The 22,878-nt window shown below is 42.6% G+C and overlaps 1 protein-coding gene across 35 annotated transcripts in view; it reads left to right on the plus strand.

The window, feature by feature from the left end:
- Positions 1-22,878, plus strand: part of BBX (BBX high mobility group box domain containing) — a 148,024-nt gene that overhangs the window by 65,813 nt on the left and 59,333 nt on the right. For 28 of the 35 annotated variants that reach the window (XM_027449501.3, XM_038183169.2, XM_027449496.3 and 25 more), the window contains 3 exons: positions 10,136-10,306; positions 11,842-12,084; positions 17,871-18,069. In XM_027449501.3, coding sequence (XP_027305302.1) covers positions 10,145-10,306; positions 11,842-12,084; positions 17,871-18,069 — 604 coding nt within the window. In that variant the 5' untranslated portion in view covers positions 10,136-10,144. Of the gene's footprint in view, positions 1-10,135; positions 10,346-11,841; positions 12,085-17,278; positions 17,357-17,870; positions 18,070-22,878 lie in introns of those variants that run through there. The other 7 variants (XM_027449516.3, XM_027449515.3, XM_027449514.3 and 4 more) reach the window with 4 other exon arrangements.

A 22,878-nucleotide genomic window follows, 5' to 3' on the forward strand; every position in this document is an offset into this window, starting at 1 on the left:
TCACCAAACTTAATCGAGTATTAAAGTTCTGGGCCTGTGTAAGATCTCAGGTTGGATTTGGTGTACAACAGAAATCTCTTGATAAAGCATTGTGGATTTTTGGCTGTCCTTGCTGCAAGGACTGCTTGGAATATGATCATGTTGTAGCTTTTTATTCTCCATTTTCTGAAGTGCGTGGTTGAGGCCCCAACTATTTACCGATTTTAACATGTCAGAATTTCCTTTGTCATGATAAGAAGTCATTGAGCTGCATTGAAAAACTCAAAATAACGAACTGGTAGTTTCTATGGATAACTTTTCCCCTTCTTTTTAATTCCTTCGTCCTGAAAACAGCTGTCTTCTGGCCCAAATTCAGTCCACCAGAACGCATAAACTTAGGCTGCATTTATGCATCTACTTAACCATTGCAGAACCAAGAGTCACATAACGTAATAAGTGATAAGAATAACAAACTCTTTAAAGAATTCAATTTAGTATGTAACTATTTATAAATAACAAACAGAAATAAAAATGAACGTAGCCACTAGATGGCACTTGAAAATTGGGTATTGAGATGGTATATCAACTCTTAAAATCATCACAGATTTTGATAGATTTTACGTGGATCTGCACAGCTCTGAGAGATGGTGGTATTTCCCAAAACAACACTGAAATTCCTTTATCTGGATCTCCTTCTTCTGTGATTCAGTTACACCACTGCACTAAGGAATATAGTCTGCTTTAAAAGCTTGTTCCTGATGCTTAAAATGCTGCCTAGAAAAAAAGAGGAATACTTGTAAAACTGAAAAAGATGTGCAAATTTGGTTTGGCTTCCACTTGTCTTTATTTATATCTAACTTCTTAACAATTTGGTTCCGTCCTGACTTTTCTTGTATTCTGCCTGAAATGAGACACGTACAACTTACTTTGACAAAGTGTCATTGCTTGAACGTTTCTTTTAATGTTAGCGCAGGCCAATAGCTATGAAATCAACCCAGAAGTCTTCAGGGGTGTGGGTTCAGGAAGGGAGCCAACTCCAAAGGCACATCGTTTTTCTACTTTTCCTGTTTTATTTCTTGGTAGGGGGAGAGGGTGGAAGGAGACTGAGAATTTGGTTCCGCAGAAAATGAGATGGTAGCTAGGAATTTATTTATCAAGTGAATCTTGTGGTATTTCTGTCAGCGATCATTGCAGAAGACTGTTTTATTTGAAACTCCATGTAGCCTCTTTATTGTTGTTTCTGATATGCATGAGTTGCATTATTATGATTTATGAGCTAATAATATTGGAAGATGAGCAACGCGGAGTAAATCCTGTCTGTAGCCATTCATTCATCTTGATCCCTCTTCCGTAGGAGCAGCGGGTGGTCGCTGTTCCGAGTGGTTGTTTGGACAACCATCTTAATCTATTGTACGTGAGTTGAAGAAAGGAAAAGTAGATAAACTGTAATACTCAGTTGTGCAAGAATGTTTTATGGCCTATTAAATATGTATTAAGGGACTAATTCTTCCATTTGCTTACACAGCTGTATATGGTTCCCCTGACACTGGTAGCAATTATGACTGAATTTTATTATGAAAGCTTCGCTGCGCACATGGTAAACCTTAGAATGGCTTACAGTAGCGATGGACACAGCCACATTGTCTGCTTTTTGTGGAAGACGCTAGGACACAATCAACAAGAGGTGAAAAGGAGAGTTGAACAATTTTCCCATTCAGCTCTTCTCACCCTGCGATGTCTGCAGCAGTAACATCTCCTCATTTGTGCTGCTTTGCACTGTGCTAAAGAATTCGGTTGTGTTCCTGCCGTGATTGGGCCCTGGAGCAATTTGTATGCCTTCTAATCAAAGATGAAAATAAAGCTTTCAGATTGGCAAGTCAAAAAGATCGGCTTTTTGTAATCCCGTTCACCAATCAGAGGATCTCATTCTTCGAAGGCTCAGAGCAATATGCCAAGCCATCCCTCTTGTTAACATAAAATTTCAGTTTGATTTTGGGTTCTTATCTGAGGGGGCCCGTCAGTGAGGAAGCTTTTGCTGAACTGCAGATGCCCCCCTGGGAATTTGATGATGCGAGTACACATGCACCAAAATTCATTAAGTATTTCCTGTGGCCGTTTTACCTGTGATCTCACTGGCTGTAAAGCTTTTTAGGCTGAGATTAACCATTTAGTGATTCGCAAAAGCTAGAGGGAAGCTCCAGTGATTCAGTTAACAAAATGCAACGATTTTCCTTGCAACGTGACATTAAAATAGCAAAGCACAGGAGTGACAGCTGTCTTTCTAGAAAAGCTGCTCTTTAATTGGGCTCAGGTAGTCAGTGCCTTTGTTTCGAATTTCAGATGTTACTCTGCTCACCTTCCAGGGTCTGTTCGCTCTCTGTCCTGGTGCGTCAGCAAAAAATAGGAACTGAAGGAGTTTCCAGACTTCATCCCCTGCGCTTTGTGACACAGAGGTGTTGACCAGCGGGGTGGTGGAGGTCTCTGTAACGCGGCACTGAAGTAGGTTTAGCTGTGGCCTGTGACTAGCTGGTTGGTTTTCGTTTTGTTTTGTTATTTCTGCCTCTGCAGCTGCTGAAGGCCGAAATGAATCCTATAACAGTAAATGTCTCACTGTATCTTAAATTCAAGGCAAAAAAAAAAAAGGCCTGTTTTGGTTAAGACATAAGTCTTCAGACAAGAGCTTTTTGACACATGACTGGAACAAAGCCATAGTCTGGGAAAAGATGTTAACACAAAGGGAGGATGCAGTTGTGGCTGGTTGTTTTAAACTGTTCAAATTGCGTACTTCTGCAGGGGTCTGTTTGGAGGCGTTACTGCAAGTCAAATGAAGATGTTAGTGATTTTCACCCCCAAACTTAGTGAGGCAAGGCAGCTTCTCCCATTCAGTGCACGAGAGCTTTGCGGCACCGGGGAGAGGAGCAGTGCTCCCCTCAGCTGCCCCAGCGAGCCATGTCCTGAAGGCGATGGCATGGAAATTGTTGGGTGGCTCAGCCGCTTTACCTGCTTTTTATTTTTATTATTACTTTTTTAATTGTGTGGGGCTGTTGGCAGTGGGGAGGTTACATTTAAAAGCACAGACCTTAAGGATGAGCTTTCCATCTCCCCACAGCGCATGTAGAGAACTGCCAGAAGCACCCCCCTTATCCCCGCCCCAGGCCGGGACAGATTTGGAAGTAAACCCCTCCAGCTCCCTCCTTGCCCACACTAACACCATTCTCCTTCTCCCTGGGCTTCATTTCCACCCATGCTCAGCTTCATCCCTCTCCCAGAGTCCCAGGAGCACCTCATCCACCTCACCGGCTCTCCCTGGGCCTGTGGCAAGGGCATCGCTGCAGGAGCTGTCATGGTGCCCCCGCCTCCCTGCAGCAGGTATTCACCACAGCTTCCAGCTTTCTGAAGCACTTGGTGGTGGCTTGGTGTGAGCACGGAGTAGGCACCCAGCCACAACAGCCCCAAAATGGCTGTGGGTTGCAGGCTGGCCTGCAGCCCTTGCTCCCCCTTTCCCCTTTTGCCATGTGGCTGTGGAAAAGCTGCCCAAACCTCCAGATGCTCCTTTCGACCCCCTCTTTATCTCTGTGTCCGTACCGTACCGATGCTCACCTGCAGAGCAGGGCTTGGCCTCCTACATGTGATTTCATGAGCGGTGTTGGGCTGGGTGTGGAAGTGGTAGCAAAGGGGCAGGCTGCCATTTGATCCCTGAGGGCTTCGTTAAAAGCCATCCCAAAATATGGCAGGACCTGGCGTGCCCCGCCTCAGCAAGCGTGTTTCAGAAGTCTTTTTGTCTTCCATGGGATCCTTTTGCCATTGTGCTTTAAAAGTGTAAATAGTACTTGAACTCCCGACTGCTTTTGGAGGTTGTATTTAGGGTAAAGCATGGTAGAAAATAAAAGGCTGACTGTTTCCCAAACCATTTCTTGCTTCCTGAAGGTTTCTTGTGTGGATTGAGGAGTTGATTCCTTCAAGCCTAGTAGTTGGTACCTTCCAGCACTAACAGATACAAAATACTTGTACTGATTGGGTTTTGCTTAATAAGTGGCTTTTACTCGGCCTTAAGACTGGAGGTAAAAAAAAAACAACACATGTAAATAGAGGTGGGGGTGAACAAAACCAAAGCCACAATTTTAGTTTCCTGCTCAGTTTACTCATGGACAGTAGCAATAGCATCCAGTTCCCAAGTGGTTTGCCTTTTGAAGGGAATATTTGTAGCAGAGAGAGTTTACCCCTCTTTCATTTATTTTAATGAGGATGTTCCTAAAGAACTCCTTACAAAGCAAAATATTATTTTATTGCAGTTTTTCTGATTGTCTTTTATAGAGGGAAAAAAAAAGAACTAGAAAAAAGAAAAAGAAAAAAAAAACCACTAAAATCATTATTTGAAGTCAGCTGTTATTACATGACTGCAGTAGATCACACATCTCCCGACTTTTCAAGCTATGTTTTATATTTGTTTGTTGAAATCTCATGGAAAGATTCATGTTCATTTTAATATCTTTTATAACACAGTTGCTTGAAGTAGTGACACAAGCACATACACACAGATTCGTCCTGGCACAGCACAGGCAAATGTTCCCATGTAGTAAATGATAGTAGTGTGAGGGTTTATTGTGCCATCCGGTCTGTCTGCTGTGGCTTCCATTTGGAAAGCAGATTTGTAGAGAGGCAGCATTTCAAATGCCCTTACAACTGTTCTGATGGATAGCTTGGAAGGATTAACAATGCCAATATTAGACAAAACTAAAGGAAATCCATGTAAAAAGGCAAGTGAACCTTACTTACACAATTATTCCCCCTATTTTTTAATTAAGTCATTGTGATATCAGGTGTGTTGACGTTCTTGGTGGGCTTGGATTTAAATGTTATGTATTTGAGAATAACAACTCAACTTGGAGTTGCTTTCCAAGCGAATAAGGAACAGTTTAAAATCATGTATTGAGAAGGAAGAGTGTGTCATTAAAAATTAAGTAAGCTGGTCGCTGACTTGTTGCTGTGTTGCAAAGCATTGCACGTGGTGACAGCCATTCCCAAACCTCTGCCAGCAAGCAGAACTCCGCTGAGTCTCAGCATGTCCCCATTAAGGCATCGCATCCCCGAAAGTTAGAAAGCTCATTAATGGCTTTCTGCTGGGAAACAATAAAGAATACATTCACTGACTGGTCAGTAATTAGTACTGACGAGGTTTTGTCCTTCATTACAGAAATACTCTGGTTCAGTTATTCCAGAGCTAAAAAAAATTACTTTTATAAAACCCTTTTGTATTCATTTCGGTGTCATTTTGCCACCAGCAGTGTCCTTTTCCTTTTATTTGGTAATTCAAATACCTATTCTGCCCAGTTAGACCTGTGAGACAGTGGCCTCATTGCCTCGTCTTCAGCTTCTGTATTGACACAGCTCCTTTCATTGGCTCCGTAGCCCCCAAAACACCCAGGCATTAGTATCATATAGTTCATTCCTCTTGTCACTCTTGGCTTTATAAAGTCACTCTTGTTTTTATAAAGTAACAGAGAATTTTGATAGTGTTTAAAAAAAAAAAAAAAAGCGTGGAAAATCCACTTCAATTTTTCCCTTTGCTGCTTTGTGCCGGTAACCTGTATGGACTTAGCAGAGGCCCAGCTGGATTCCTGGAGGAGTGGTTTTAAGGTAACAGGAAAACAAATTCATTTCCACTGTCCGAATGGAAATGAGTGTTGCAGGAGATCAGGCGTTGTGCCGAGAGCCTTCCAACACAGACTGTGTTGTGGTTGCAGTCCAGGTCTTTGTGACTCCGCTCTTGTAGCTCTTGGATTTCTTGCCTGTAGGCTCTGTTATGGCATGTGTCTTGCAGCACTGTGTTACTTTTAAGGGCCGTTTTAAAGAGTTTGGTGTTGGTGAAATACAAGGAGATAGTTTGGGGAACACCTGGTGAGCGCGGCTTGTTCAGTGCTAGGCAATTCTGGGTGACTGTGGGGTCAGGTAGTCCTGAAATTAGGAGTGAAGAAGTCAGTCACCTGTCTGCTGGGTTTTGTAAACAACAGAGGAATGTAAGAGAAAAGCAAAACTTAATGAAGGTAATAAAGCATTTGTTGCTGATGAATATTGTAAAAAGGAAGACTCACAGGTGCATAATGGAGTTAGAAATGTCTGTCATAAAAAGCTAAACAATTGTTCTTCTCTCCCCACCTCTTTCCCCCATCCAGCTCTTTTCTTAAGGTATGCTGTATTATTTTTTCCCCTCTGAGCCCCTGTTAAGTATACATATTTATAAGACATTCAAGAAGATTGTGACTCTTTGATGAACATTTCTAGGACCAGAAAGGAAAATAATAGCCAGCTAACAGCCAGCACAAAAAATCAGGAAAAAAAATTATTAAAATCTTTTTATTGGTGCAATACCTCAGTAACATTTGACCTGTATCTGCACCGAAGGTACAGATGCGTAGAGCATCTCTCTGAAGGTATATCTTGCTGTCGATGGATCACGAATATCAGCCTTGACAGGAATCCTCTGGTGGTGTTATGAAGCCTATGTAGCTTACTTCAAGCAAAGCTGTACATACTCTTGTCTTGTCCTTTTTGGTACATTCCTTCTTATATTCCTTCTTTTTCCCTCTGTCTGCTGCTCTATCATGCTGAAGCCAAAAAGTATCTTGTAAAATCTTGTTAGCTGGCTTTAATATTCTTCTTGCTAGCTTCTAGAAGTTACTAACTCTGCCTTAAAAGATGTATGATATTTTTAGTGATGTTGCAGAAGTAGTTACATTTTTGTGATATGGTTCATAAGTTCCTGTTGTTGCAAACTTTGTGCTTGGAGTGCTGTGTATATTTTCTACTTTTTAAGCCACAAATCCTGCGGAGACTGCCTCTGACTTGTTCTGTGACTTTCCCCAGAACTGCTAAATTGCCAGGCCTAAGCACATGCTTCAGTTTTTGTAGGATCCAAATCATTTCCAAAGGGATACTTGCCAGCATGCAGGGATCCCTGCAAGGGAAAGCAGGGGTTGACGTTTCTGCCTGCTTCTCTCTGCCAGCTCCTTTTCTCCCATACAGAACAAGAAACTAACATACTGTTGATTATATGTCAGGGGAAAAAAAAATAGGTAAATCACCCAAATCTGAATGTTCCAGTAAGTGGGTTTCATTGATGTTTTGCCATTCAACAAGTAATTAATTCCAGTAAGACTTGCACTGTCGCTTAATGGTACACGCGTTCACTTGAGCATTGAACGTCTTGTTTACGTAGTTAGAGCATGTCTTGCCAAAATCCTCCATGCAAAAAAATACATGAAATTGTTCGTGTTAGATGTGTTTTCCATTTCATTAGATGTTTTTTTGGATGGGACAGCTCCTCTCAGAATTAGATGACTGTGTGTGAGTCCATCAGCAGCTGTGGGAGAAATACCCATGCAGCGTGGGGGTAATAGTATGGAAGGTGAAGCAGTCCAAAAGAAAACAAATTCATCACACCATGTCAGCTTTCTTTTTACTTAAGAGGAAAAGCTCTGTGCAACATAATAGAGAAAAAAAACATTTTTCATAATGTCAATCCTGTGTGGACTGTGAGAGACATCAGCAAAAAGTCAGGACCAAAAAAGGGTTTTGAAACATAGGTCAAAAGAACTTAAATAACCAAAAATGGGGAGCGAGAAATATTTGAAAACTCAAGTGTTAAAAAATAGCAATGGAGTAGTTTATCTCCCCGTGTTACAAATTACACCCTATTTTCTAGAAAAGAAGAGGGGTTATAGGGAATAGAGTAGGTAGGTGGCCTGGGGTGGGGAGGCTTCCTGACCATGCTGTAGAAGCAGTTTGCAGTCCTCCCATCCCAGGGGCTAAATCAGTCCGACTTCTGTTGTTAGGTGATGCAGACTGAGGCTGTTGCAGGCATTTGCTCCAAAGTTGAAGAGAGAGAGAGACCCTGTGCCTGTCTGTAACAAGTGCTGCCCATTAAATAACCAAGCTACGGCTTTGTGTCTGAGATCTACAGGATGCTCGTTCAGCTGATAGTGTGAGCTGCCGTGCTAAAAACAACTTCTGCGGAGCAGAACTGTTGCTTTGGTGTGACCACTAAGGTAAAATAGATCACAATTTGAGAAAACAACCTAATTAACGTGGCTGAATTCCTCCAGCTGAGCATACGCTTCTCTTTCACCACTGGTGTGCAGCGAATGCTGGTTAATTTATTCTAGGTTAATTGGATGTCCAATACCTAGCCTACATGTGTAGAAAACAAAAGCAATTATTCGTGAGCTAGGTGGTAATAAAGAAAAATAATGTGCTGAGAGGCCCTTATGGGTTTGAAAGGTAGCCAGCGCTCAGGTTCCCTTTTCGCCTGCCATGTCTGGCACGGAGCATAGGTAGGGTCTTAAAGAGATGGAGAATTTGTACAAAATGCCCTGTGGGATTACTTATGTCCTGTGAGATTTTCTGACTTCTCTTCAGGAGGGCAGGAGGCAGAAAGCTGCCGGTTAGAGATAATGTTGTTGAAATCGCGTTAGGGCTTCAGCTGTGATTTTTAAAGGAGGATCATGGAGGACACTTCGAACGTTAATTTAGCTTCATACTAATGAGGTAGAAGGCTAGCAGTAATACTCATTTTACTTCTGAATGACTAGGCAAAAACCACACATAGGTAAACTAGTCAGTGGTAAGGGCTGGCAGAGCTGACTCTGTCCCATCCATAGCATGCTTCCCGTGCTCAGAAATAGGCCATGTGCATTGCTGACTGCAGTAGCAGGCAAATCCTTGTCATATAACAAACTCTAAAGTCGCGTGATTATGTGCTATATAACACGTGCTGAAAGGACAATTGTGGCTTGCAGAAAACGTACAGCAGAGTGAATGTGCCATGAATGTGCTCCGTGTAAAAGCAGGATGCTGGGAACTGCAAAGGGGGGGCTTAACGGACAGCTGCTAAGTCATGGGGCAGCCCTGACTTGGGGGGTGCTGATACTATTGATAAGCAGGGGAGAAGTAATAAAATCTAGTACACATACAGGAAAAGGACATTTTTATGTATTTAAGTTCAGATGTCTGAACCTGCTTCTTTCAGGGTTCAGTAGTTTTCTCCAGCAAGCCGGGTGCCTGAAGTTCCTTCTGTTTTCTGTGCTGTTCAAGTCTGTGGGGAAGCAGCTGCTTATACACATTCCTAGAGCAAACAAGGGCGTATTGCCAACATGCCAGTAGTTAACCACCAAAAAACGCTGGGAAGACAGCAGCAAAAAGCAAAATGAGTGATTGCTAAACTGGTGGGATACTCAGGAAGATGGCTGGAGCTGCGATGCCTCTTCCTGCTGAGCACTGCATGAAGTGGTCCCAGTGAGGCGTTTGCCCTAAGTGTGGCACCAAGGCTTGGGCAGCCTGTGTGAGTGCAGTGCAAGTCTTACCTTGGGTAGCACATCTTCTAAGCCATCCTTTAAACTGGTAGCTAGCATGTGATAAGCAGGTATTTTTACTGAGCAGTAAGGTACTCGGTTGAGGAGACGTGCACAAGACAGGTGTGTGAATTTTGTTTACCTTCCACAGGCCCTTGCTTGAGCATATGGTTTGCTGTGCATTGGCTCTTGTAGAGAAGCACCTTGCAAGTGTCAGGTTGTTTGTTTCAAAATCATCTATGAGAATTTGCTTCCCCTAGGCGAGGAGTCAGATTTCCCTATGGCACTTTTTAATGGTGCTTGGGAAATCCTAGCTCGTAGTGTCACGGGATTCTGCATCAGCACTGCTATATATAAGTGGGTAATCAACAGATGAGTAGCTGCTGATACATCCTACTGCTGAAAAGAGGGATTTCCTGGCTTTGTCTGTAGCAAAATATGAAAAAATTGAGTGTGCACAGGTTTGGGGGAGCTCTGTAGACTCTCACCCCCTTGCGTCATGGCGTGTGAGCACTCATGCTATCGATTAGGCAGGAGCACATCTGAGAGCTGGGTTGCCTACTGCCTTCATCTCATCCTCTTCAGCTGCATCTCACTAGCCAATCTGGTGGAAACGTTGAGATGAGAAAGGACTCATCCTTGTTGTTAGCGATAACTGAAATAAACCTCCACCTATTAACGTGCAAAAACCTTCTCAGTGTCTTGTGTAGGAGCTCCATGTATTCATTACGGGTTTGTCTAAGTATTTGCATGATGGTCATTTGTGTGTAAGGGTTTCTTGTGAACATCTGACTGTTTTTGCACGGCAGGTCACAGTAATGAAAGGCAGTAGTAGGAATAAGGATCATTCGACAGAAGGAGAAGGAACTGGGAAGCGACCAAAAAGAAAGTGTCTTCAGTGGCATCCCCTGCTTGCCAAGAAACTCCTTGATTTCTCTGAAGAGGAGGAGGAAGAAGAGGAAGAAGAAGATATTGATAAGGTAGACTTCATTGGATGCTTGGACAGTAGAAAGTGAATGGTGGGTCAGATTTACCCCAGCTGTGTTTTTACTTTGTGTTTCTTGCTGTTTTCTTTTGCAAGCTAACCCAGCCAATAAAAATAAAATAAAAGTGCAATACTGTGCACATAATGCTATAAAAGCAAGCAACAAATAGCATTAAAATGTGAATATTCCATCATTATTTCAAAATCTTGGGCAAAACCCTGCTTTTTTGAGTTAGATTGTAGAAGTTTTAACTAAGTTTTATGTGCTGCATATCTTAGTTTTGATCTCTTAAGGTATTTTTTCTGACATATTTTTAAATGTTTACTTTAGACAAAATACCCTGGGCTTGACTATTTTTAATATTTACCAAAAAAAAAAAAAAAGATTAAGAGGAAAAAAAGAAGGAAAGTCTGTCAACAATTTTTACTACCTTTGTATGTGAAATTCAGCATATTCTCCAGAATGGTGTGAGCACAAGTGGAATAATCTCTCTCCTGTTTGACCGTTGGTGTTTTGGTACTCTTCAGTGATGCTGGCCTTACTCTCCTTTTGTAAGGACCCTGGTGCATCACTTCACATATGTATGCCTAGGCTCAACCTCTGTAACAAGAAGTGGGAATGGGAGATGAAGGATTCTGGAGACGTGACGTTTCCATCATGTGGTTAACGTCCACATCGGCATCTCCTCGATGCCTCGGTAAGGCAGGCAGTGACAGGTCAGTGCTGAGGAGGCTGCCTTGAGACGTGCTGGTAAGGAAGAGTGGACCTTGATGAGGGTGAAGAGCAACTAGGAGAAGCCTGATACTCTGACAGCGCTGTCTGTCGACCCCAGGTCACTTTCCACAACTTGGTGCAAAATAGCAATGTTGTGGTTAGGTAGGAGGTGGCTTTCTGTCCCATTAACTTCATTAAGTTATAACTTGCTTTCTGTGGTGCGTCTGTCGTGTGAATGATGTGCTGGTCTCTGAGCTGAGCGAGTGCGTTTCGGCAGCGGGTTCTGTTGGGATTTGTCCTCTGGCAGTGACCAGGCTGCCCTGCAGAGGCTGTAAGGCAGCTCAAGCTGAGAAATGAATGGCAGGAGATGGGGGAACAACTGTTTCCTGTGCACTTTTGTTCCTGTGCACTTTGTCATTACAAACAGGTGTGATTGAGGTTCACGACAGCTCTGCTCGCCTCATCACACCGAGATAACATCTAGCATATAGGAAACTGGAAGTGAGGACACCCTCCTTCCAGCCCCTCTAGGGCTGTTACTAGAGAACGCTCCTCAGCTTAGAAATCTGCTCCACTTGCGAGTCTGCATCTATGTCCTGAAGTCTTGAATGTGAGTCAGCATCTAAGGCTTGAATGAGTGAACTTTGGACCTTCTGGCAAGGAGGTTGGATGTAGGCTTCCTGGTCTTCTAGATTTTACAGATGGCCTTTGCAGACAGCTGTGCAAACCTGTGTGCGTCTCCCTCATTCGAGCACATCTATAGACGCTCTCAGGCTATAACTGAGTTTACAGCCCTTCCCTTTCGGTTCTGGTAGGTGCCGCTCCTCGGCGCTGATGGTTTAGAGCAGGATGCTGATGAAACTGAAGATGACGAGTCCTCGGAGCAACGAGCTCGCCGACCAATGAATGCATTTCTCTTGTTCTGCAAACGCCATCGCTCTCTCGTGCGAAAAGAACACCCCCGCCTCGATAATCGTGGCGCAACCAAGATATTGGCAGACTGGTGGGCTGTTCTAGATCCAAAAGAGAAGCAGAAATACACTGACATGGCCAAGGAGGTACGTACTGTATGAATGGTAGATGTAAAGGGAGTTTTTTACATGTTTGTCTCCTGTTTCTTAGTACATTAAGTGCTTTTGATAGGGTCTTTCTCTTCTGTGGACTCCTCAGCTTCCCCAGTGGGACTACAGTGCCCAGAGGTACTGTTGTTCTTACCTGGATTTGCTAGGTCTTTTGGACCAGAATCCAAAGAATTTGGTCTGTGTGCACAAACTACTGTAGCTCTAATAATCATTAAAAAAACAAAACAAAACACTATATACTTTGTGGTAGATATCACCTTATAATTTCTGCTCTAGAAACATTAATGCATTAGGTTGTGGCAGTTAAAAACAATAAATTGTACAGTTCCATATTAGCTGGCTGTAGCGATACCTACTTCATGCTATGCATTTGCTATCAATAATACAGGCTGACCAAGCCAAAAGTACAGTTGACTAATGCAGTCCCTTTTTACTTTTGATGCTAAAGAACTTTAAAAGTAATAGTGTTTCATGAAGTATTCTCTCTTCGTATTGTTACCAATTTCTGATATAGCAGTCTTTTTGAGGGAGAGTCCCAATATCCTAATCAGAGAGGAATAGGCAGTCAGAGCCTTTTAACTGGGAGCAAGGAAAAGAGATTTATTCCCGTATTTCACAGAGTGTATTTATATCACTTTAAAATTTAACTAAAGCTTCTTGGGAAACGGCTTGTGTTTGATGAGCTCTCCCCAGGAAGAGTGTTGTGGGTATTGATTGTAGAGCATGCAAGACACAGGCATATAGGCTGATAATGCTACCCCAAAAGACAATGCGGTAGTTAGCTGTATGATGTAGATTGTGGGTAACTGTTGAATTCAGCCTTAGAAAAATTAATGGAGGGCTGGTGAGAAGGAAGGACCTCTCTCATCTGTGAAGTTATTCCAGTGTACTACAAGAAACACAGATAGCTGTGAAACAGGTGGGAAAACCATAGTCACGTGAAGTTGTCTGCTGCTGATAAAACATATATATAAGATCCAGCCATGTCAGTAGTTTGCGTGAGCGTGGAAAGATTCGCAAGAACAACCAAGTGATCTGCATTGCAGGTCATTTTAAAGTAGCATTTGTAGTTCCTCTGAAGTCCCATTTGTGACACAGCCTTGAAATGTTTGAGCCTTAGCTTTGTCCACCCACTCCTGATGTGTTCTGCATTCCCACATACAGATCAGTGATGCTTCCTGACGTGCTGGGGGAAGGGGCAATTAGGAGGTTTGGTATGGATGCAAAAAAAAATAAAGACGAAAATGAAGAAAGTATTTTTGGAAGAAATAAATCCGATGTGACTGTTTTTCTTAGCCTTTTGTCTTGCTGAAGGAAACTCACTCATTAAGAAGGAAAATAATTGCAGAACTTCTATATGAAGTGACAGATCTGAAACTATTAATCATGCTGTTGTAGAAATCATTGTTCCTGTGGTGATTTATTTGTTTCTGTTGGCGTGAAGAACAAATTGCATATTCAGTGTCAAAGAGAAACAATAAATCTAAGTAGTTAGATCATTACCACAAGTTCCAAGAATGTGTAGCGGAGAGATAATGTATAATTTTTATTCTTTAAATGGTTTTATGTTACAACAGTAATTAGCAGCTATAATGTGCCACTGAACGTTTTTGGGCCTTCTTCACAAACAGGCCTATTCTACGTGTGGAGCAGTTCCTTGTTTTAGCACTCGCTTGTACAGTTAGGTTCCCTGTTGAGGATGTCAAAAGGATGCTAAAGTCAGCTCTAGTTAGAACCGTGTATTGATATTTTGTTTTTTCCTAAGGAGAGCTAATTTAAAAGTCCAGGAGGTGAATGCCTTTGCAATAACATACCATTACCATTGTGCTGGTATGCTTCTGTTTAAGGACCTATATACAGGGCTGTGTGTGTGTCTATGCAAGTATATATAACAGTTCACTGAGGTATAAAATGCAGAGGATGAGTTCCCCTTACCTAAAGCAGCGTTTCAGTGACCTTGGCCTGCCAGTGTTCACAGCATAGCCTCCAGCATCTCCCGCAGGACCTCTGTGTCATGTCCGCCACCTCTCCCTCACCCCCAAGCATCCTGTTGCCCTTCCAGAGATACAGGTGGGCTTGACAGAAGCAGCCCACAATTGCAGTGGCTACAAGCTCCATTGGGTTACGGTCCTGAGAATGGTTTTACTACTCAGAGCCAGAGTTTACAAAACCAGTGAACTCAGATCAGGCATCAAGCGAGCGACTTCCAGTTTCTTACCTGCGTGGTATCAGCAACTGATAGCATCTCAGCAGGCGTTGGTACATTTTGTCACGTGTGCCTAGCAGTAGGTAGGGCCTAGGATTTTTAAAGATAGCGAGCGAGGCAGCTCGCTCTTTGTCAAGTGGAATTATGAGAAGCTTCCTAGTGGATTAGGTACCTGTCCCTGATTCCAGCTGAGAGGATGATGAGGTCTATGCTTCATTCAGGCAATTTTGGAAAATCCCTTTATGTACCTGTCTGCACCTCGGGGTGCCTTAATTTCTTAGAAGAGCTGGCCCCACGCTCCTTCTATTTTCAGTCTGGTGGTTAATGGTCTCCTGGAGCAGCACCTGCCCTCGAGGCTTCATGCTGTGCCTGCAGAGCTCAGTGTCGGTTTCTGCCGGTGTTTCCTTTAAGGAGCAGGCTTTCCATTTGTATCCTGCAGGCTTCATAGATCAACTTAACTTTGAAAGTTTTATTATGTGGGATATAAGCCCAGTAGTTGATAAATACTCCAAGTAGAACCACAAGTGCTCCTGCCGTGTGTTAGCATTTCACTGCATGGCGAAGAAAATGAATTTTGAGCGCTCATAAATAAGCTACATCATTTCTGGCTACTGCATTTAACAGGGGGGCTGTGCTCTGTTAACTCTCACAGGGCTTCTGCCCTGCTCGGGGGCTGGAAGCTTTCAGCAGGCATGGAGAATATGCAGCGAAACCATCGCTGTTCTTGTGCAGCTCGAGTCCACTTGGTGTGCTCCTGTTCCCATGGCACTGGAGGAGGCAAATCATTTTACTTGGTGATGAAAGGAGCTTGCATCTAAACACAGCGCCTTCTCTGACCTCAGCTCTGAAGCAGCACCCGTCCCACCGCATACTGCATCCTCACCCAGGCTTTCCCAAAGCGGAAACGATGCATCAGCCTGACCCACAAACACACACACACACAGCCTGTGCTTTGTCTGTGCTACCTGGAATTTCAGGACATGACCCCGCAGGGCAGTCCTGAAGGCACTGGCATGCTGCTCTGCGTGGGAATGAGGGCGGTGCCTTTACCTTCCAGGATAAAAATATAACTTTTTTTTTAAAGGGACTTGAGAGGCTTCCTTAGGCTGCTGTGTTAAATTGGTTTACTGCATAGTTGGTCGAAAGGAGGAAAAGAGTAAGCTGTGGCTGTATTGCCTGTGGCTGTTCCTTGTTACCGTGTAGCTCATTTAAGTTATCTTCTCATGACCTGCCAAGCAGAATCCATCACTTCGTTTTAGGCCTTGGTGTAATTGTCATGAAAATCAATACTGAAAGTCTGTCAGAGATTTGGATCAGGCCCTTATATGCATTTTAAAAAACTGCTTCTTGGTGATTGTTTAACTTTTTATATACATTTTTTTTCATTTTATCTTGCTTGTTGAATTTCTGAAAGGAGCCGATGAGTTGTCCTGCCTGAATTGGCTCTCTCCTCTATGGAGAGTACAGTTAATGTTAACTTTTTGGCTCTGCAGAGGAAAAAATCCATTAATGCACTGCGTAACTTGAATTTCTCTTGTTGGAAACTGATTAAAAGCTTATCGCTGCCTCGTCTGGCAAATGGCATGCATTATGGCTCTCGTTTGATGGGCAGCCTGTTGGATTGTCAAATTAATCCGCAGCATAATTCAATTATTCAGAGCAGCAACACCGATACGAGGGGCTTACGTACTTCATCGCTGGAGGTTCGGTGCTTTTAACTCGGCAGGCTGGAAACATGATTCATGAGTGGGCTGGGGCTTTAACAATGGAAGGCAAAGCTGGCTTTGTGCGTTTCCTTTCCGCCTCTTCCCTTATCCCCTCCCCTCCCCTCCCCTTCCCTCTGTGAGGCTATTTTTGTGGTCTGCATTCACTGACGAAATGAACTCCCAAACCAAACTGAGGAGAAGGCAAAGGGGTGAGAGGAGAGGTGTTGCAGTCCTTCGCTCGCAGATTTAATCCACTTGCCCTCTCCGGAAAATACGGGGTGTATGTGGGTCAGCAGTCCCTGCAGATTTGTATTATTTATGGCCACTTCTATAAATACAGGACTTCCCACGGCAGGTTCACACGGCGCCGTGCTGCTTGTAAAGTGAATCGTGTGTATCCTTGCTACGGGCTGGGGGAAGAAAGTGCCGGCTGACAGCTTAAGATGGAAGTGAAAGTAGGAGAGAGGTGCATGCAATGAAGATCCTGCCACAAGGCACGCCATTTCTTGGTCTGGGAGAGCACAGCACTCACACTGTTAAGAGGACAGGGTTTTCAGAGTGCTCCTCTCTATTTGGTACCCGAGGGATTTTTTGTTTTCCTCCCTCTGCGTGTTCCTGTGGCATGCATGTGCATGAAATGTACATGTAGGTGATTTTCCATGCAGAATTGAGACCAAGGACAGCTGGGCAGGTGGGAGCACAGGTGATTGCAGAAGAAACTCTCTGCGGCTGCCCTGCCGTGTAGTTCAGGACAAAACAGCTCTCTCCCTCGCTTGCTGCCAGTGAGACCCACCTGATAATGAGTTAGGAGGTGCTGAGCTCCTGCTCCCTGCGGGGAGCTCTGGTGCTGACTTGGCAGCCTGCCTCCCACAGCAGTGGGCGCTCCAAGTGCCTATCAGTTGTAAGACAAACATTTGCAGCTGGAATGCTTGGCATGACCCGCTGATTCGTCCCTTCTCTACCTTGCATAGCAACAAGTTTGAAATACTGAAATGCATTCTTTTTATTGCTGTTGATGGTCAAAGATTATTTTTTTTATTTTTTTTTCCAGGCAGCAAGGTGCTTGGAAACCATCCCCGCCACATTTTGAAAATAGATGCCCCGAGTGCTTTTATTCCAACCAAACCGTGTAGGATACAGATCCTTTTTCCCCCTCTGTGTAGTCTAGCTTAGATTGTTTTGGTGCTTCATACCAAGAATATAGCAAACAACAACGATATGTGCTCAAGGCCAAAGAGAATTTTCAATGGTCCTGGTTCATTTTATTGCGGCCATGCAGCATGGTTTTGGAAGGAAGGCTCGGGTGATGTATCAGAAGCTGCTGAAAAAGAGAAAAGTAGGTGGCGGTTTATTTTCAGAGGGATGTGCTTGGTCTGGGTAAGAGCGTAACTCAAGTATTCTAAAATTTTTAAGTGCTACAGAGCAAGTGCAAAGTAAGGGGCATTATGCTGCATTTATTGCCAAATGAATGTTTTCAGTTCATCCAAACTAAAAGACTACCTGAGAAAGAGTTCAGGTGGCTGTCTTCTCTGTTTCCCAAGCGGTGAGCATATAAACACTAAGGAGCAGCTTGCAGGATCAGAACTTCAGCCTGATATGTGTATTAAACCCTCGGGAGAGAAAAGAGAAACCTAAATGCTTTTTTTAAGTACAGCTCAGCTTTATCTGAATATATATTTCTTCTTGTTAGATTGTGTTGGTGGTCAGACTCTTAGCACATGACTAAACTGTTAAAAAAATCAAGACATTTAAGGATTATTTACTGTATTAAATCCTCTTATAAAAAGTGCACCTCGTTGCCCTGTAGATAGTATAATGTTACAACTGGTAATTTTCCTTTTCTTTTCTAGTACAAGGATGCATTTATGAAGGCAAACCCAGGGTACAAGTGGTGCCCCACAACAAACAAACCTGTGAAAACACAGACTTCCACTGTTACAAACAGGAAGAAACTGTGGGCCTTCCCTTCAGACTCTGCAAAAGATTTGCCAAGCCCGAGGAAAGTGACAAAAAGTGAAGAAATGCCACAGCTCAACTTCGGGATGGCAGGTGAGATTTCAGTCTTGTGAGGTTTCTCAAAAATAGCATCCTTGCTTTGTTTGAGGATGCAACATGGAGATGGAGCTGCAAGACCTGCAAATACATTTCATGTCCTCAAATTAAGTTGCTAAGACTATCTTTAAACCTCTGTGTAGCGATTTTGTACCATTTTCTATACTACGTATTTGCTGTTTTAGAGTCAAGTCCAGATATGTGGCAGTTTCTAAGATGTGGCCATTTAGATTTGAGTTATTTTTAGCTCAGGCTTATTTGCTGCTGGAACTAGAGATTTTCATTTCTTAGTCATAGACTATCATGCTGATAGTCTGTTTTTTCCTTTTTTCTTTCTTTCATGGAGGCTAGTACTGTGTTTAATAACTTGCTGTTTACCAGCATAATTTATTGGTGTCTGAAGTTGGAGGTGTTAATAGTTCTTGTGGATGAATGTACCTGTGGAACTAAGGCTTTTTGTATTTAAATCAAGAAAAGTATAATTCAGTTTTACTTAAAATTTGCCTTTTCCCATCGTATCACGGGGGCAGGAGTACATAGTCTTTTAAAATAATAATAATAAAAAACTTTAATTGGTGCAGGTGGAGAGCCTGAACTGGTGAAAGGCAGATAATCTCTTGCTGATATCCACATATGTCAGAACTGTTGCAATCGTGACCTTGAAATAAGAGTTATTCATGTTCTTAAGTACAGGCAGCTTAAAAACCTAGAGTCAAGGTGAAAAATAATTACACACACATACGTTTTTTTGGTGTTGTTTTTTTTTTTTGTCTTTTTAAGGTTTCTAATTTTATTAAAGTTGATGTGTTTCAAACTTTGTTGTATTCTACTTAGTTTATGACAATCGTGTGACAGATAGGATTTTTCTGCTTAGAGACATCTTGATCTAGAGAGTGGAAAATAGTTTTATGGAACAAGTGAAAAAAAGGATAAAAGGGATAAACAGGCTTTTACACTTTTTTGCCAGTTTCATAATGGTATGAAAATTCCTGTAATGGAATTCCTCCTGGCTACAAAGGAACTGTGAAATGTAATTCAAAATATTTTTTCCTGCAACATAGTAGTGATATGTGGGAGACCAGTTCTAAAACCCACAAGCCTCTTCATCCCGTTCTGGTTTGGCTATCAGGGGAGTAATGCTTATGCTTTATGCTCCTTAAAACTTATTGACTTAACAGGAAGAACAGGCAGTAGGTCTTGGTCTTGCCTGGCTGCTGTCCCCCTGCTCCTGCTGGGCTGTCCAACTGTAGAGCTCCTGATAAGAGAGATCTTTAATCAACAACTGTCAGAGCAGAAGACTTAGGAATTGATTAGAAATTAATCTAATCCACTGTTTTACCTGTGGAGCCATTCACTTCTGAAGAAAGCTCTGTTTTGTGCTAGATGTGATTTAATTTTTTTTAACTGCAGACTGAATCAGTGAGTATAGTAATTCATAAGGGTCTTGCTCTAGTCCTCATGCCGGCGAAGTCTGGCTATTTCACAAGTATAACAGCACCCATAAAATAACGGCAGCTCCTGGCAGAGATGTTAGCAGCATCTAAATCACAACAGGTTTGTCATACCAAAAGGATTACAATGTTGTCAGTCGTATACCAGTTCATGACCAGTTCATATATTGTTGTGTTCTTCTCCCCTCTGCTTCATGTGATAGCTTAATTCAAACCTCACTGTTCTGCCCAGCACAACCTCTTTTAAAACCCAGGCCCTGTACTGGCTGATGAACTAAAATGCAGGTGAACAACCATAGAAACACCTTTATCTTTAAAACACTGCTGTCTTGCATCTTCAAGGCAGGATAGCATCATTAGGACAAGGATTATATGGCAATCCACAGTTATTCCAGGAAATCTGTTTTACTTGTTGGTAGCTGTAAATCCTTTTTGATTTATTTTTACATATTACATTTCATTTTGGAAAACATTACATATTAAGCATAAAATCTTCCTTTCCTTTTCAAGTCCCCCCCCGTCCCAGGCCATTTCTCCTATTTTTGGCATTCTAACAACAACCATCCCACTTCTTTTAAGCTTCTTAAGTTGACCTGTTGTTGTATGAAGAGCCTGAGGTGTGGCACCATCACTGGGCTCCTGACCTGCGGCATCGCTAACGGTGTCCCTGCTCATCCAGCCTGCAAGCTGTAGTTGAGCACATTTTTATTGTGCCTCCCTTGTGATCTGTTCTAGGGTGTCAGGCAAAGACAACAGTTGTTCACAGGTGAACGTATTCATTGCAGCATCTACTGTCACAACTACAGAGCCAAGTGGGCAACAGCTTTCCTATGGAAAAGCTTAGTGTTTCAGATACTTCTGTAGCTCTGTGTAGGAAGAAGACGCTTCCTAGTACAGACAATGTCCTGATAGAGATGCAAAATTTGTTCTGTAGAAAGCAGCATGATCCTGAACCCAGGTGAAAGTTTACTGAAACTGTTGCTTGCTGGCTTTTTTTCTTCCTCCATTCTTCTTTTCCTCAGATGGAAAACTTGCCATGTTGAACAAGCCAGCCTGCTGAGTTTCTAACCATGCTGGTACTAACAACGTGTGTCGCTCCCGAATAGCAAGATGGTGCAAGGTTAATCACTGCTGAAAGCTGTTGAGAAAGCCACCAATCCCCTCCCATTCTATGAGTGAGATGTGTGTGCTGTTTTCTCGTTACTGTTGATTTAACTGTAGAGGGCTATAAAATAGCACTTAATCCTCATTTTTTCATAACAGTAGGTTCTTAGTGCCATAAGAGAAACATTATTGCGCTGAGAAGGTTCGATAAGCATGCGGCAGTGTTTGTGTATATACATTTTGTCTTCCCTTATATAAGCTTATTTTGTAATTTGAAACCTTAGTGGAAAGATTTTTAAGTGCTAGCTCTCCGCTACAGCTGCAGCATAAGTATTCAATTTGCTCAAGCACAAAATTAACTTTCCACTGAGCTGTCATTTTTTTTCATCCTTTTAATTTTTATTTTTAAATAAACAGTGTAAGTATTTGCTTACTTGGAGGAGGAAAAAAAAAGGTAAAGTGAAAGCCTATTCTTGTCATTTTGTTATAAGCTGTTTATTTGAAGGGCAGAAAACTGAGACCACCTGTTCAGCCAAGGAAATATTTAGAAGCGAGGGAAGAAGTGTAGAGCCATAAGCTAGGTGTTCTCCAGTTGGTGAAAACTGAGGAGGAGGAAGACCTAAGGCAATGAAAGTGAGTCTCAAGAGAGGAGCTGTGAGCCATCGGTGTGATGTGGGCAGAAGGAAGTGCTGTGCTGCAGTGTGTCAGGCAAAGCATTTTCAGGAGCTATAGAGAAGAATTAACAGTGTTCAAGAGAGTACAGGTGAGAGCTCATCTGACGTGGTTACCCTGCTGACCATTCCTATGCAGGAACGATGAACTCTGCCTGGTGTAACTGGAGAGGAGAGCTACAGGGGTCACAAGTGGTATGGGAGATGAACACGTGTGATGATGTCGGGACATCCTGATCTGTTTAGGCTAGCAGAGCAAGTGGAGGAAGCACAGGGAGACTCCTCTAGATACAGCAGATGGAAATTTAGAGAAAAGTTATTTAAACTTTACGATATGGACACCAGAAAAAAAAAAAAAGTGTACCTTTACCTAGCCCTCAGTAAATGCAGGCTGAAAACTGAAAGAAAACTCATAGTATTTAGAGGATTTGGGTTCTGCGGTGGTATTCCTATGTGAATAAAGAAAGAAAAAGCAGCCAGGCAGCCCCTAAGTGTTTAACACGAAGCTCAGTAAGTTTGTGGTGCACCTGGAGATCGCTTCCAGTCTCTCCTTCAAAATTACTGACTGTTCAGTCAGTGTCTTTCGAGATGTGTTTAGTTTTCAGTTTTTAATTGCTCTGATTTCCTCTTGTTTGAGGGACAGAGCTGTTGCTTGATCAAGTATATTAATGGTAAAAGGTGCTATGTTGACTGACCCTTCCCATTTCTGTCTCTGTTTCTTCAGCCACTTCTTGTTACTAGACTCTACACTTCTGATAGCGCCTTGTCTCTTTGCAGAAACTTACTATCTTCTATTCCTTTTTTTTTCTTTATTTTGAAGTAAAGTGCTTAAAAACAAAACAAAACAAATTCTATCTGTTCATTACATTAAAGGAAAAAAGTAATTTCAGTTGAACGTCATGGGGTTTGAAGCAAGTGCTATTTAGGCTGTGTTCTTAAGCTAGTGACCACTCTTCTGTCCTTGGGATAATGGATGAGCTTGGGTTTATTCACGCTGCTTTCCTATGGAATCTGAATATCCTTTTTTTTTTTTTTTTTCAACCGCTATTTAAAGAGTATTAACAAACTTTTTTCCTGTGAATGTCAGTGTGAGATGCTGTCCAAGGGAGGAGCTTTGGCAGCATCTGTACCATTGAATTAAACAGTCCCAGTGAGTGTTCCTGTGAACTGGAGCTTGATTGTCTGTAGTGCAAAACCACTGGGAGGTTTACAGGTATGGTTACACATCCATTGGTTCTCTCCAAAAAACAGCTAGGCTTGGCTCTCAAGTTGGAATGGGCCACAGAAATTCCCAGTGGGCATTTTGGATGCAGCTATTGTGTTAGAGGCAATTTAACCAGACAGACGTGGGTAATTGTGCCAGTTAGCCGCCGTTCCAGAGAATGGTCCCAGGCGCGTGTAATTTATTGTTGGAGAAATCGTTTTTTGTGTAGTTTAGCAAAAGGAATTTGGAAGATGTGAGTACACACTTAGTAAGACATGGGGAGGTTAATTACCAAGAGATAACTTGGTGTTTTCAGGAATACAGCAAGGATAATGTTTTTTTTTTCTTTCTCTCATACCGTGGCTGTTGTGCGAGA

Source organism: Anas platyrhynchos, chromosome 1 (assembly GCF_047663525.1).
Source record: "Anas platyrhynchos isolate ZD024472 breed Pekin duck chromosome 1, IASCAAS_PekinDuck_T2T, whole genome shotgun sequence".
NCBI classification, from domain to species: Eukaryota; Metazoa; Chordata; class Aves; order Anseriformes; family Anatidae; genus Anas; species Anas platyrhynchos.